At 37.2% G+C, this 16,625-nt stretch overlaps 2 protein-coding genes across 4 annotated transcripts; one reads left to right on the top strand and one right to left on the bottom strand.

Moving 5' to 3' along the window:
• Positions 1–288: 288 nt before the first annotated feature.
• LOC108993555 lies at positions 289–4,615 on the bottom strand. 3 transcript variants are annotated; one of them, XM_018968523.2, is made up of 6 exons: positions 4,161–4,615; positions 3,783–3,864; positions 2,804–3,090; positions 2,284–2,635; positions 1,178–1,438; positions 289–774 (listed from the first exon to the last, which is right to left on the bottom strand). In XM_018968523.2, exons 1-6 carry the CDS (start codon positions 4,549–4,551, stop codon positions 606–608), a joined length of 1,542 nt encoding a protein of 513 aa, XP_018824068.1. In that variant the 5' UTR covers positions 4,552–4,615; the 3' UTR covers positions 289–605. The 3 variants fall into 3 exon arrangements, with proteins under 3 accessions (XP_018824068.1, XP_018824066.1, XP_018824067.1); XM_018968521.2 differs by having other exon boundaries at positions 2,284–3,090; XM_018968522.2 differs by having other exon boundaries at positions 289–765; positions 2,284–3,090; positions 4,161–4,614.
• Positions 4,616–12,083: 7,468 nt separating this feature from the next.
• LOC108993519 lies at positions 12,084–12,791 on the top strand. The gene has a single exon (XM_018968468.1). The coding sequence runs from the start codon at positions 12,084–12,086 to the stop codon at positions 12,789–12,791; it is 708 nt and encodes a 235-aa protein (XP_018824013.1).
• Positions 12,792–16,625: the final 3,834 nt, after the last annotated feature.

Genomic DNA, 16,625 nt, shown 5'->3' with positions numbered 1-16,625 from the left:
ATGTACCTGCAATCCTGGTGGATAAACACACCACTTATCCTCCATCGAGCTTGCTCAATTCATTGACGGCATTTGGTTGAGCCGAGAGAAGAGAAAATCATTATATTCACAACAAATTTCAAGGAAAATTTGAAAATAGCTTTAGAAGGCGATACCAAAAAGAACAAAGAAGAGGCCAGAGAAGAAATCCTCGAGATGATAAAGCAATGTGATAATTTTATGGATTTTCATTGCAGTTCTTTTTCATTTTTGTTTTCTTTTTTATTCCTAAGAGAGCGCTCCACCAAATAGATCCGGAAAAATGATTTTGCTACTCTTTCATTGATAACATGAATGTCTGATCTTTCAAGAAAATCGTGATAAAAGGGGTAGACATAACTTTTTCTCGGTCTTCATATACAGTTACAACAGAAATGGGTACTGTTACCTCTGCATATATGACAAAGATAACCTTTAAGGCAAGAAAATGAGGTAAGTTTCTCCTTTCTCGAAACCAGGGATTTGATTAATTCTTTCATTTAACGTGTCAACACGAAAACTTCATCAGCTAAATTCTGTTTCCCAGTCTTCTATCTTCATATACGGTTAGAACAGAAATGGGTACTTTACCTCAGCATAGATGACAAAGATAAACCTTGAAGGCAAGAAAATGAGGGTGGAAGTATATCCTTTCTTGAAACCAGGGATTTAATCAATTCTTTTATTTGACGTGTCAACATGAAAACTTCATCAGCTAAATTCTTTGTTTCCCAGTCTTCTATCATCCTGCATAAACTTGGTTACATAAATAAGTAGAGAAGACTTAGTTGGGGGGGAGGGGCAGGGAATAGAATTTAGATAAACCATAATACACCAAGCTGAAGCAAAACGTGGCACATAATGACTACTTGACAGGATAAAGCGGAATGCACGTTTTGTTGAATATCTAAATAATGCAGATTAAACTCGAGTGCTTCATAAGGACAAACAGACATCTCCACATAAAAGTGCTTGCTGCTTTGTCTGTGCCAACAATGTCAGAGTGAGCATAAAATGTAGCAACACTTTCTGTTCTATTATTAACTCAAGAATGGAAGATATAGGCTTTCAATTGAACCCCCTGCCTTTCCCGTGTTATTCAGTAATGGTTAAGGAGTGAAGAAAGCAGATACCAAAAAAGTAAAATGAATTATCCAACCTCAATTTGGATTCTGAACTGTTGTTGCAGTCAGAAAATAGCACTTTGATAACAGGCTGCAGATTTATATTCAAAACTGATCCGGTGTTCTCGTCTGCGCCCAAACAGTAACCAGTAAAGCACCAAGAATTTGGATTCAGAAGAACGATTTGCAGCAAGGGGGATTTTGTTTTCACATCCCTGACCACAGTCCGATATGATGATTCATCCTTCGCACTTTCCAGTAGTTGATTTGTAAACATTCTTTCCAAGGTATACTTCCTGTCAAAAGAACAAAAAAATTTATGTGCTGAAATTTTGTTACTGTAGCAATAGTCAAGACGATTATAAATCCAATTCTTCCTTCTCTGGTAATTTTTTCCTAAAAAAGAAAAGTAATCCTACTCATGGTATAGCTACTGATTAGTTCAAGCATAATTGAAAATAATAGCCCAAAATTGCAGTGTGTGTGTGCGTGAGAGAGAGAGAGAGAGAGAGAGAGAGGGGGAATCATGAGCATGTTGCATAAAAGGAATTTGTCTAAAGATGCATCCAGCACCATGAGAACTTATCCTTCTTCTCACAATGATATCTTGCGATCAATGCTTTGTAGGAAATTTGTCTTATTTGAAGGTTAGAGTGTCAGAAACGTACATAATAAATGATGTTACTCTCAGATTCAAATGTATCCATGCAGTTACAAAAAGAGCTCAAGTCTTTATGGATTCTAAAATTAGTTTTCCTTGAGGTACAATCTTATTGCTACTTGGCATCATTTGCACTCTAGCCTACCGCCTATGGCTCCATATCATGCTCATCTTCCTAGGTTTCAGTCCTAACTTTAGAACTTTAATAATCACTTGACACCTCAAAGAATACTTCCCAATTGAAGAGTACAAAGTTTTGCAGAACCTTTTCTGATCAAGGAGTAAAGATGAATAGCTAACTAATTAGATGATCTTTATAATTAAACCACCACCACTTTACCTATATAAAAAAATATAAATCTCCACTGAATCATATAGATATACATAGCTGTCTAATAACTTAATCATACTAAAACATACTAGCACATTACTTATTAAAAAACATATTAGAACTTGAATTGTAGATCAATACATGGATACCTGAATGAATCTCCCGATCCCCCAACTGGCAAACAAGTGGAAATGTAACATTTAAATAACCGAACTCCAAGATCTATAGGCCCAAAGCCATTTCCACAAGGGTAAGCTCCAAGAAGAGATGAACAATGAGGGCAAACATATTCAATCCACTCAATATCAGCCGACTGATTGAAGGATCTAACCATGAATATATTCCCAAGAAAGCCATTGAGCAAACATTTCTGATTTTCACTGATCTCCTTAGTCTCAAACACATGAGGTGTGCAACCTTCATCTATATGATTCAGAGCTTGGCTTTTAATATGACCACAACAACCAGGTGCTGATGCCACATCTTTAGAGAGATTTGGTTCTGGCAACAATAAAAAGGAAGCATCATCATTAGTTTCTTCCTCATTAACTCCACATTTGAATTTTGAAGCAACATTTTCATTCTCATAATGCATGAACCTTGGTTTTCCTTTAGAAGCACACATTTCCTCACTGGAATCATCACAGGTTTTGATTCCTGCACACTTACTTCCAGAATCTAGAATAGCTTCACTGAATCCATCGTCATGTTTGAAATCTGGTCCAGAAGAATTACGCTGGCATCCAACCCAATCAGGGAATTTCCATTCCACAAGATCATTCTTGGAAATGGTAATGGTTGTTGAATTCAATTGGCAAGTACCCTCAACACATGTGTAGGCATTTGCATACCTAGTCACCAACTTCTCACTTACACCTCCAAAGGAACAACAGCAAGTCCCAAACCAGTTATCAGCCACCTCTCTCCAATCGACTGACGGCATTTCAACAAAATTTCTACACAAGGATTAACATCTTTTTTAAATAAAAAATAAAAGTCAGGAGGAATTGAATTGTTTGAATGAAGGTTATTAACTCCAGGTAGCACATATAAGAACTTTTTACTTCTAGGACAAACAATAAGTAAGGTGTAATGAAAGCCAATAAAGTTAGGTGTTCTCTTGTATACTTCTAGTGTACACGGGCTTTGCTTATTTCATTCATATCAATAAAATTTACCTCTTACTTATAAAAAAAAAAATGAAAGCCAATAAACTGGCATGGCCAATTGCAATGAATTTATTTTCTTATCAACTTGAGATTTTATGTAACTAGAAAAAAATTATCAACTGCCACCAGCCAAGACTGAACATATTATTCTTCAATCTCCCTTTTATACTAAATATCTGCAGCTTCTCACCAAAAAAGAGAAAAACAAAGGAACCATCGGATGCTTATCTGTTTGTTCTCTTTAAGGAAGTTCAGAGGCATGGAACATGCAGCGCAATGCAGGTTCAAAACACAAATTGGTGCCAAATAGAAATAATTAAGTTGGTAGTGTGTAGTGGGATGGTGTAGATAGGGTGGTACGAACAGATTATTGGGATGGTGTAGATAGGGTGGTATGGTGTCTCTCTCATAAATAAATAGTAGTGACAAGTGAAAATAGTGATAAAAATATGCAATCAAATGTAGTAAACAAAAGTCACCTGAAATGATTTTTTGTCAGCTTAAACGAGCAACTTCTACAGTAAAAATGAACTCCTCCACCAGAACACAGAATCTTCAGATCTGAACCACAAAACCATAACACCAAGAATAGGCATTTCAGTAGGACGATGAAGTATACGACGGTCAAGTTAAGAAGAAGAACTACAAATATGGGCAAAGCAAAAGGTCCATTCTTTTTACATTCCTCGAAACCCAAAAATGAAAAAGCCACGCTGAATAAATATACAACAATTTCCAAATGGCGATTCATATATCATGATTTTTCTTTCCCAAATTACTAAAGTTTCCAGCGACCAAACGCATCCTAATTTCACAAACATTGGATGTATTAAGTAGATGCAGAATATAAAGCTCACCAGAGTCCATTTCTAGCTGCGTCGATGCATCATAGAACGAGATTTCGTTGCCTTGGGACAAATTGAACACAGAGTCGAAGCTCGTAACGATTGGATGATCCACTGGAAGAAGTAGGACAAGCTTGACCTCAATGTGATCATCTAAGGCTCGGAAACTCACCGGAGATTCGGAGTCGATCAAAACCCTAGGAGTCGGAACCCTAAGCGAGACTTCAAGGTCTTCGAAGAAGCTGACGAGTACCAGAGATTTAGAGAGATTTAGATGGACCTTGAGATTATGGCACTGAGTTGAAGGATTAGTGTACGAATCGAAGATGAATAACCGAAGGATTGGGACGTGAGATTGAGCTTCCCATGTGAACCGCCATTTCGTAGGGTTCTGGGCCGACATAGTTCTTCCACTCTGCTCCTCGCTGTTCCAGTACGAGTTCTTCTACTGTTACCGTTGGCTGTTCCTAGGGTGTAGAAAAGGATACGGATCCGGATAACCCGTATCCGAATTTTAAAAATTAGGCGATTATCAATTTAGATAAATCCTGAAAAAATCTAGACAGCAACCGGATGTAAATCTGAATATCCGAATTATATCAAGTTTTTAAAGACATTTTAACGTTTTTAAAAATACTTTTATAATATTTTTAAAAAAAAAAATTCGTATATCATGTTTAATATTTAATTTAAAAAAAATATTTAAACACTTTTTAAAAGGTTTCATTTAGATAATCTTTTTAACAATTCAAAAGGTTTTTTTTATAGGCCTTTATGTTTATTATTTTTTATGTCTATTATTTTTTTATGTAAAATAAATAATAATACATTAACACACATTACATACATACTACATATTCCATTGTTATTTACATCATAATGCAAAACATCAATTTGTTTTCACTCATTGCACAACTCTTCTGACTTCACAAACTCCACTCATGAAAGAAATTCATACTTCAGCAAAAGTGCTAAAGTTCATTCTTGTCAAAACAGACAGAATAATTAAGGTTTGGAAGTAAGCCCAGTTTTAACAGCCAAGTTCTAAGCATCTCAAACTATCTGACTCATAACAAACCCACCATTACATAACTATAGCAGGAGTTTTCTTAAACATGATTTGAGGACATTAAATTCTAAGGCCATTGGGAGATTCAGGAAGTGATAACATGAGGAAAAATTGAACCAAAGGTGGGATCCCAGCTACCCCAAGCATCCAGCGCCAAGTTCTAGGTAACTGATGATCAAAAATCAAAGGTTTCATGAAATACAATCATTTTAAGAAAACTGAAGTATGGGTGGGCAGCGGGGCGGGAGCAGGATGGGGTGCACCCCCGCCCCACAAATACCCTACTCCGCCCCGCCTTTTATTATATATACCTAGTTTCCCAAATCTGCGATTTCCTTCTTCTCTCTCGATCTCTCTCCCCCCTTCGGCTTTCTTCTCTCTCGATCTCTCTCCTAGTCCCTTTGCTCCTAAGCTTGAGCCTTGGTCCGTGGAGTCTCGACTCTCCATCACCTATCATGGTTCTCGCCGAAGGTAAGTTTTTCGATTGGGCTTTCTCATTTTCTTTTGCTGAAAGTTTATTTTTTTATTATTATTTTTTTATGCAATGGAGGATGGGATTAAAATTTAAATAGAGGATGAGATTGTGAATTGTGTGCTGTGGAGGATGAATGTGCATATGAATTGTTTGAACTTTGATTGAAGTTTTCCTATTTACTCTGCTATATATTCAAGTCCAGGCCATTGCTGCTAACAATACAAATCAGTTCGTATTCTAAAAAAAAATCTTATTTTTCCAAAACAAAAACTCCATTTAATTGGGAAATCAAAATTTTCTATTGAGAGGTAAGCTTTTTTCTAATATTCTTTATTTTCATCCTGTTTTCATGTTCGTCTTCTACTTTATACATGGTATAATGTATTGATCGTAATCTATTTCTGGATGAAGATGTTCCCTTCCTCAATGATCTTGATTTGTTTTGTTCTTATTGATCATGATCGATGGGTCGGATATGATACTTTGCCAATCACATTTTTCAAAAGCATTTGCCTAATTTTTAAACTCTGATAAACAAATTATAACTATAGTGTTTATTGCATAACTCAATCTTAATCACTATCTCTGCTATAAATTAAGGACACGCCAGTAATAATATATGTTAATGGGTTGGGAAAGATCTAGATCATGATCATGATCATGTGTGAAATGACATTTTGAAATAATTCCCATAGACCACAATTTTTTTAACCTTGGATTCGTTCTTCTTTTGGATTATATATTTTAATTAAGCAGAAAACTTTACACCAAACTGATGGGAATTTGTAGAAAACTTACCAATATTGCTAGTGTCATTTTTGCTAATACTTGGATGTTAATTGTAGAAAATTATAAAATTTTGTCAAATCACTGATCACAAGGGTGAGACGATTGAGAGGGTCTTGAAGACAACAATAAATGAGTGAGGGTTGACAGGAGTTGTTATAGTCACAGTTAATAATATCTCGTCTAACGATGTCGCATTGAGACATCTTAAAACCTATCTTAGAGAGTCAAATAAGATAATCATGGGTGATGAGTGTTTGCATATGAGATGTGCGACACATATTCTAAATCTTATTGTCACTGATGGTTTGAGAAATCTCCATGACTCGATTGCTTGGGTTATGACTGCTATGAGATGGGTGAGATCTTTTCTTTCTAGATTGGAGAAATTTAAGGTTGCTGTGAGGCATGAGGGCCTAACATCCAAGAAGGACCTTTGTACTGATATGCCTACATGATGGAACTCAACATTTTTTATATTGGAGGTGGCCCAAGAATATAAGTTGACATTTGCATTATTGGGTGATGAAAACATCCAATATGTAAAGTATTTTAATGACCACGGGGGATTGGGGAAACCTATGGATGATGATTGGGAAATTGTATCTATTTTCCTAGATTTTTTTAGGCTTTTCTACGAGGTCACTACAACACTATCTGGAACTTTGTACCCTACATCTCATCATTTATGTCAGCAAATATGTAGAGTAAAAGAAGAATTAGATTATATGATCGCGGGTAATCACATTAGGCTGCGGGAGATGATATTGATTATGAGGACGAAGTACGACAAATATTGGAGAGATTTCACTAGGATTAATATTTTGTTATATGTAGTTATTGTTGTTGATCCTCGATCTAAGGTGGATGTCATGGTATATGGATTGAGAATTGCGTACGGGCAAGCGGCAGAGCATGGGCAGAGCATATTGCATCAAGGGTTAGGGAATTCATTGGTAGATTATTTGATGAGTTTACCGTCTTGTGAGATGATAATATTATGGCACCTACACCTATCTCCCACCAGTTCTAGAAGCCGGGGTTGGGAAAAGACGTAGATTGGACTGGGGTGAGAGGTTGAAGTAGAACTCCTTAGTCCAAAATTCTACAGAGGCTCAGTCAGAGATAGATAGATACTCGGCAGCGGAGCTTCAACCATTTGCATGAGATTTTGATATATTAAGTTAGTGGAAGGTGAATGTCGTGAAGTATCATGTCTTTGCAGAGACAACCCGCAGTATTTTGGTCATCTCTATTAGCACCGTAGCCTCAGAGTCGGCCTTTAGCACCAGAGGGTGCGTATTGGATTCATTCCGGTATTCATGAGCTCCTATCACTGTGGAGACTTTGATTTGCATGCAGAATTGGATCACAGGGATTCCAATTCATATTCCGAATGTTCTTAACTATGAGGAGGCCGACATTGAGGAGAAAAGTGGTGATCAGCCTGGATCTGGTAATCGTGGGGCTTGAATTTCATTTTCTTAATGTAATTTATTTATTTTCATTTAATCGGTATTAATTTCAAATTTAATTGTTATAGTGATACATGAGACAGCGTCTACGGCTACCTCTATTGCAGTATGACTTTGTGTGTATTGGGCCCACCATTGCCAATTTGCCATGGTTTGCACAACATGCATGTATTTTGAATTTTTGTTTCATGTTTATAACTTTATAATTCTAATTTCTTTTATTTTTAACTTATTAATATTGTGACACTCCGTATTTTAGTGTATTTTAACTGAATGATTATTTTAATTAATTTAAATATTAGTTCTCTTGTTTTAAAATTTATTAGATTTCTTGTTGGTTTATTTTATGATTTTTTTTTAAGTTGTGAAAATTATTTTATTATGCTTTATTAATATTAATTATTGTTTTGCATTTAAATTTCTCTTAATTTAAATTAGTTGTTTGAGGGTTTTAAAATTTTTGTGTTGTTGGATTTAATTGTTTTTATTTTACTTAGTCACTGTGTTTAAATTAATTTTATTTAAACTGTTATTTTGAAATAATTTTTTTTGGATCAATTTTGTGACCCAAGTTATGACGATTGAACCTCATTTTTTTCCCTCCATTTTTTCTTTTTCCTCTTTCTTTTTCTCCTTCCTCTTTTTCTTCTTTCTTTTTCTTTCTTTTTCTTCTGGACCCCTTCCTCCCGCACGCACGAGCCTCTCTCTCCCTCATCCCGTGCGTTTTTCTTCTCCTCCCCAGCCCGCCGCCGTGCACCTCCGTCCGGCGACACCGCCTAGCCCACAACCTTCCCCACCCTCCGGCGACCTCCCCCTCCAGTTTTCAGCTCCTCACTCGCCGGCGTTCTCCTCCACGCACGGCTTGAAGCCGCAGCGTTCTCTTCGCTCCAACGCCGCCGTCGCGCCACCTCCGGCCACCATTTCTTCACCACTTCATCCTCGACCTCTTATCAACCTAATGCACCCATCCTCAGCCCCGACTGCCACCAGTGAAGCATATTCATCAACATTTCTGTTTTGGACATTTTAGTCTTCAACCACCCTTTACGCCACCACCCACGGCCAACCACCACCATCATTGGCTTCACCGACATCCCTAAGCTCTTCCTTATCAATCTTGGGTCTTGGTTTGTCCCCGTTCAAAAGTGAGTTTTTGAGACCCACGGCCACAGTGCATTTTGCATTATTCAGTGGCTGTGCCGCCACTTCTAGCACCTCCGTGATCTTTCAAAAATTATATTACATCATTATAAGTATTTTTCCCAAAGAACTTTTGAGATATAAATGTATTTTTGTGCTAACTCATATTTACTGTGAATTGGTTGGTTGTGCTGGACTGAGTCCAAGGAGTAAGGGGGTCGGTTGGATTGGATTATGGAGTTGTATGTGTGATTGGTTTATGATGTGAGATTTGTTGGTTGTTTCGGGTTTAAATATTGGTGTTTTGAGTTTGACGTTGGTTATGGTAGATATTGATGATTTTAGAAAGTGATGATATATTTTGGAATTATGAGGGTTTTAAGTTTTGAGGAATTAAAATAGGTTATTTTAGAAACTTAGGTTTAAATATCGAAATACGTGATTGATTAGAAACTTACAAAAATTACGTGATTATTTTTATAGGTGACGATTTATAGTCGACTCGACATTTTTTTGAGGAAAATTCTGAAAAGCTAAGTCGTCCAAGTAAGTGGGATTCCTATACTAGATTTGCATAAAAATGAATTGGGCTGAGGTTTTTTTTGAAAATATGCATGTTTTGTTATGAAAAGAGATTTAAACTATCTCAGTTCTTTGTTCTGCATTACTTATGAGATTCTGTTTAAGAATAAAGTATTTTCTAGTATGACTGGTGTAGACATGAGCTATTTTGCATATTGCTTCTAAACTGTGTAAAAGATAGCGAATATGAAAGTTTGTGCATAAAATTATGTTTTGTGATTTCTGAAAACTCTGTTCTGTTCTGAAGATGTTCTGTACTCTGATATGATGTGATTTCTAAAAACTTTGTTCTATTCTGAAGATGTTCTGTACTTTGATATGATGTAATTTCTGAAAACTTTTGGCATGACATTCTGAATCGGGATGTGGTTTGCGGATTGTGACCTATTTGACCTACCACGGGTGCTAATAGTGACTTCTGTTTGGGTTGATACCAACTGTTCTATTTCTGGTGCACCCACTTTGGAAACAAAATGATTTTTTTCGTGGTCTTTCCTGTATGCACACTCGGGGCTCCGAGAATAAATAAGGGGAAGATTCACATTTGTTTCTACTCGGTTAGCTATCGGGATTTGCACAACTCTACCACGGGAGTTAAACATGGCCTCTGATGTGATATGATGCTCTTGTATGATGGTGGTCAATTATGCTATGCCAAAAGAATTTGAATAAGAATATTTTTGAACTTTCGCTCTGATATTTTTGATAATATGTTCTTATTCTGCATTCCGAAAATAAAATGTTTTGTTCTGCATTCTGAAATCTGTAAATGCTCATGTTTGCATACTAGTATATATTCTCTGCTTACTGAGTTGTTGATAATTCACTCCCCTCTTATCTCCAATATTTTCAGATGATTTTTGGATATTTCAGTTGAGGATCATGACTATGAAGAATTGGGTGAGATGCCTTAAGAATAATGGATTAAGAATAGAAAGTTTTCGATGAGTATTGGTGATTTTTGATAATTATATTGTTGAAATGTGAGTTTAAGTGACATGTAGAGAAGTTGGTAATTTTTAGGGTTACTGTATTGAGGATTTTATATACGAATATGTGTGGTTAATTAAATTTGAAATGTTTACGTTTGATTTGAAACTCTTGGAAGAGTATTAGCAATGTTGGAGTTGATTATCAGGTAATATGAATTAACTCTCCGGACCCTCGGGGACGGGGCGTTACAAATATTATAGGTTTTTATGATCTCGATTCACACAGTCTCATAGCAGTCGATACAACTCAATGAACTCATTGCCACCCCAAATTGATCAAATTTGAAATGTTATGATTTTGTTAATTTACAATTAATTGTAATGTTGCTACAATAGTTAGTAATACAATTTGTAACATTTACTATTTTTAGATGAGTTTGTAATATTGTAATAGTTTATTAGTTCTCTTAATTTGTATAATTGTAATAGCTTAATACCTTAGTGATGATTATTAGTTAATACTTAATAGTATTAGTTGAAACTTAGTATATACTTATTAGTTAATAGTTTCTATCCATATAATTTATTTTTAGTTTTTAGTTTTGCAACCTATTTATTTTTGTAGTTAAATTCTGGGCCCAAAATGGCCCAAAAACAGGTTTGAATGTGTTTCTGGGCCATTTTAGGCCTAATGGTGGGGCGGGGGGAGATGGATGGAGGTCCACCCCCGCACCCCATGCAGTGGACGGGATACCCCGCCCTGCATGGATGGGGACGGAGTGCGGGGAAAAAATTTCCACCCCAGCCCATGCGGGGGCGGGGGTCAGGAAAGGGGTGGCCCCTCCCCGTAGGGGGCAGGTAGCACCCCTAAACTTAAGGGATTAATATTTGACACCTTCACAAAAATGAAATTAATACATGAATTAAATCAAGCAAATTATTCAGAAGATGAGATAATATATTATATGTACGTACGTACTTGAGTAAAGCCAAGAAATATATTATATATCATTTCTTGGAGCCATGTTTTCTTGCTCACAGAGTCAAAGTCTTCAAGAATATACAGCAATGCACCCGATATCACACCTTCATATATCCCAAAAATCATTACAGAAATAAAAATCAGATAATCTGAAAAGGAGAAACCAAGAGAAACAAACATGTTATTTGCATCAATATAGTCATTCTGATAGAGGTCATCACGGAGCAGATATCGATAAATTCTTCTCTCTATCTTTTCTCTCGGGGAGGGGTGTGAGGTGAAGTGGGGTCCACGAATATTCTAACAGAATTAGGAGGTGGCAGAGGGGTACGGAGTGTGTGTGAAGCGGCATTGAGGGGTGGCAGTAAGGTGGTGGAAGGACTGGTTTTAGTCTGCTATACGGAGCTGAGTGGTGGCAGAGAGGTGGTAGAAAGGTGGTAGAAGATCTTCCTTACGCTACAGAGTGGTATCAGGAAGGGGGTGGTTTAGAAACGATGAATGATCTTGCAAAAAGATGGGAATGTTTGAAGCTGACGGAGAAAGAATCTCAGCTAGTAGACCTGGATGATGAGATATCGGAGGAGTTGAAAAATAAGGGGGAATGCAGTCTGGTGGGAAAGATATGGATGGAAAGAAACATTAGTAAGGGAGTTATTGAAACTACGATGGCTAAAGTGTGGAGGATAAGCAGGAAGGCTCTGTTTCAAGAGGTGGGTACAAACAAGTTTGTAATCACCTTTGCAAACCAAGCTGATAAACAGAGGATCCTGGATGGGAGACCATGGTTATTTGACAACCAGTTGTTCGTAATATTGCCCTTAGATGGATTCATACCACCACAGCAGATGGACTTCAGTAGGGAGAGGTTCTGGGTTCAGTTTCATGACTTACCAATAGCATGTATGAATAAGGCAGGAGGAGAAAAACTAGGTGAGACTGTGGGTAGAGTACTGGAAGTAGAGTTACAGGAGGACGGGAGTGGGTGGGGTTCTTTTCTGAGGATTTTAATAGAAATAGAGATTGAGAAACCATTGGCTAGGGGAAGGACTATCGCTATTAAGGGGAGAACTTACTGGATTCCTCTGAAATTTGAAAAATTACCACATTTCTGCTTTAGATGTGGTAGTATTATTCATGGAGAAGGAGGAGGAAGAGATTCAGTTTGGCACATGGATGAGGGCAGGGATGAGAGCAAAATTTAAGCAGAAAGAGGAGGGTAGAAATGAGAGATGGGAACAAAAAATGTAATTGGAGTAGAGGATGAGGAAGAGAATAATAGTGGGAAGGATAAAGAAGGACAACAGAAACAAGATGTAACTCAGAGTGATGCAGAACTTAATACAGGAAGCGAGAAAGTGATGAGTAAAAGTCAAAGTTTCCAAGAAGATGAAAGGGGAAATGCAAAAATGGTTAGCACTGAAATATGGCAGGAATCTACAACAGAAAATCAAGAGAAAAAGAGTGTGGAATCAAGGGAGGAGAGGAGTGAAGTGGGAGAAAGAACTGATACAAGTGATTGTGTAATGAAGGCAAAAGGAAGAACTATGGGGGCTTGGAAGAGGAAAGCAAGGGAAAAAAACAATTCTATGGTGTCTAATAGGGCTTCTTGTTTATCAAAAAGGCTATTTAGACAAGATGGGGAAGGAGAGGTGGTGGAAAGAGAGAGGAAAAAAGCAAAAGGTGGTAATAGTGAGGAGAAAGAGACACAAATTGTTTTGGTGGAGGCTGGAGGACAGCCCCACCAATCATTATGAAAACACTAAGTTGGAACTGCCGAGGGCTTGGCAACCCTCGAACAGTTCAAGACCTTTGCCATTTGATAAAGGAGAAGAGGCCAAATGTGATCTTTTTGATGGAAACAAAATTGAGGAGTGAAAAGTGTGATAGTATAAAAAGAAAGGTTAGAAGTGAAGGGTGTTTTGTAGTAGATCCAGAAGGAAGAAGAGGGGGTCTTATGCTTCTATGGGACCAATATGTGGAGGTAGAGATACTGAATTATTCAAATAGACACATTAATGCTTGGGTCATGAATGAGGATGGGAAAGAGAGATGGTTGTTAACTGGTTTTTATGGGCAACCAGAAACCAGTCTAAGGGAAGAAGCATGGAATTTGTTGGCTTCTCTAAAGCCCAATGATGGGGTGGGTTGGTGTGTGGTGGAGGATTTTATCGAAATTTTAACACATGATGAGAAAGTGGGAGGAAAACAAAGGCATGAGAAGCAAATGAATAATTTCAAAAATGTGCTAGAAAGGGGAGGTCTTTTTGACCTGGGTTGGAGAGGAGATAAATTTACGTGGAGTAACAAGCATGACAAGGAGACATTCACTAAGGAAAGGCTTGATAGGGCAGTAGCAAATTCAAGATGGAAGGAGACTTATAAAGAAGGGTGGGTAGAGGTGTTAACAGCAAGATGTTCAGACCATAGACCCCTCTTACTGAGTATGAACCAGGCTCTTTCAATAGTAGGGAGGAGGAGGAGGATGTTTAGATACGAGGCTAGATGGTCTCTTGAGGAAGGTTGCGAGGATGTCATAAAAAATGCTTGGACCATGAGGCAAGTAGGGGGAGATATAGCTAAGACTCTTTAGAATTTGCTGGAAGACAGCAAAGGAGCACTTGTCAAATGGAACAAGCACTTAGAGAATGACAAGTGCAAAATATTGAAAGAAAAAACAGTATTGTTGGAGAACTTACAGAATAATGAAGGGAGTCATAATATGGTGGAGATCAAGATAGAGGTGATCACCAGACAGTATCAATATATGCTTTATACTCTTTTTCTTTGCATCCTGCACAATCAAACAAAAGCCAAAAGAGTATTATTATGGGGGTTTAATGTTGAGCATTAAACAAAAGTGATCTTTGTGTCAAATCACTCATGATAGTAGCTTACAAGTATATTTCTCCCACCCGATCATAAAAAAAAAAAAAAAAAAAAAAAAAGGCACCTTATCAAACTCCCAAATGAAACCTTTGAGCGGTTCTTCAATATCTTCAAGTGGAATATGCTTAAGTTGCTAAAGTTGAAGGAGGAGGGTTACTTTAAGAAGGAAAAAAAATATAGAGGTTAAGTTAAATAGATAAATTAGTAATAAAAAATCAAAATTAATGAATAAAGTATTTACCTTCGATGTCAACACCTTCTACATGCTCATCTACCTCCCAAGAATTAATTAGTTTACAACCGAACCAATTTTGCTTAAATATTAATGCTTGGACAATCTTTGACGCTAATGAGCATCAATATGGGTCCAATACACGTCCACTAGTGCTAAATGCGGACTAGGATGAGATGGTGGAAATAGGGATGGCCAATACATCACGTGCGATTTTCGCAAGGATGAGATATCTAAATGAGCTCCTATTCCACCAAGTTAAAATCTCAAACTCGGATGTTTTTAGTTCAATCACATCCGACAAATACCTATTCACGTCCGAGCTATATACCAAACTGTTTTGCTCCTCAAGATATTGTTCTAGGGATGATTTCACCACAAAGACAATGGAAGTGCTACTAATAAAGGTAAATGCTTTTGTCTGGCATGTTTTGCTTTTTTAGTGCATGACAAGAGTCTCAACAATCGTTATTACAGGTATTATTAGTGAGAAGAAAGAACATGAAGATGCAGAAGACGATGTAAATGATGAAAATATGCTCAAGGCAGTGAGATTCTCAATGAATCCTAATTCTGATTCTAGCTGAAATGGAAGAATTGCACTTATTCTACATGGATTATCACTTATAATTCACTAATAATTAATTTGGTGGAGGGGAGGGTTCTTTTTTTTTTTTTTTTGAATTAAAACATGTATGTTGTATTCATGTATCAATTGATTTACACAATTTATCAAAGTTTACAAAATTTTGAATCTCTTGAGGATAGCATTTACAAGTAAAACAAGTTTTGCAAGATTGTGCAACACAATTACAAATTCTGTCTACATGCAAAACTTTCCAATGCCTTCTATTCCTCAAGACATCCTTCAAATCCTCAATCAATTGACCATGCCACTCCTAACACACTTATGCACTATTAACAGCTTTAATCACAGATAAGGCATCACCCTCCAGTTACACCTTACTGAAATTCAATTCATCACACAGGTTCATGGCCCTCCATAGAGCATAAACTTCAGCTAATACAGGATTAGAAACATTTGGTCTAGGACAGCACAATGAGACTAAGACTTCACCACAACTGTCTCTGATCACCACCCCAATCCCACCTTTGTTATCATTAATCTTCAAAGTTGCATCACAATTGACTTTAACAATCTCCCCAATAGGTGGTCTCCAATGGATTACCCTATTGCATTGGACAATATTCATCTGACCACTTCCTTGCTTAGTCTGTGCCTGTTGAAACTCTGTCAAGCAGTCAGCAGCTTGGTTAAAAAATGCAATAGGTCCCTCGAACCTATTATAAGAAACCAAAACATTTCTCCTCAACCACACTCTTCTCAGCACCATAGCCATTATCTCCACCTGATCTTGAGAGCTTTGAAGACCACTCTGACCAAAGTTAAAAAATATCCCTTTCACTGCTTGACCACTTCTGCACTAGACTTCTTTCACAAGCCCACACATCACTTGCCCCATTGCAACTCCACAAAGCATGAAAAACTGATTCATCAACTCTCTTACTGACTAGACATGAAGCTTCTTTTAAAACTTTCCTCTCATCAATTTTTTTTTTTTGTTGGGAGACAATTAGTGATAGCCTTCCAAACAAAAACCTTCACAACCCTTGGAATATTCAATTTCCACAGTTTCCTCCATGCCTCATCTGATCTACCTGATGCCTCCCCACTCTCCCTTTTTATCCTGTTTACTTCGACATGATAAGCACTTCTCACACTATACATACCATTTTTTTAGAAAGCCCAAATTTGTTTATCAGGAAGTCCAAAAAGACTGACAAGTAACTTGCACACTACAACATCTTCATCTTTATTAAACACTTGCTTGACTAGATCCACATTTCATCCTCTACACTCATCTGCAAGCAATTCATCGACCTTTGCCTCAGCATG

This window comes from Juglans regia, chromosome 11 (genome assembly GCF_001411555.2).
Source record: "Juglans regia cultivar Chandler chromosome 11, Walnut 2.0, whole genome shotgun sequence".
In the NCBI taxonomy this organism is placed as follows: Eukaryota; Viridiplantae; Streptophyta; class Magnoliopsida; order Fagales; family Juglandaceae; genus Juglans; species Juglans regia.
The sequence above is the reverse complement of the archived record's forward strand: the minus strand, read 5'-3'. Positions and strand labels throughout refer to the sequence as shown.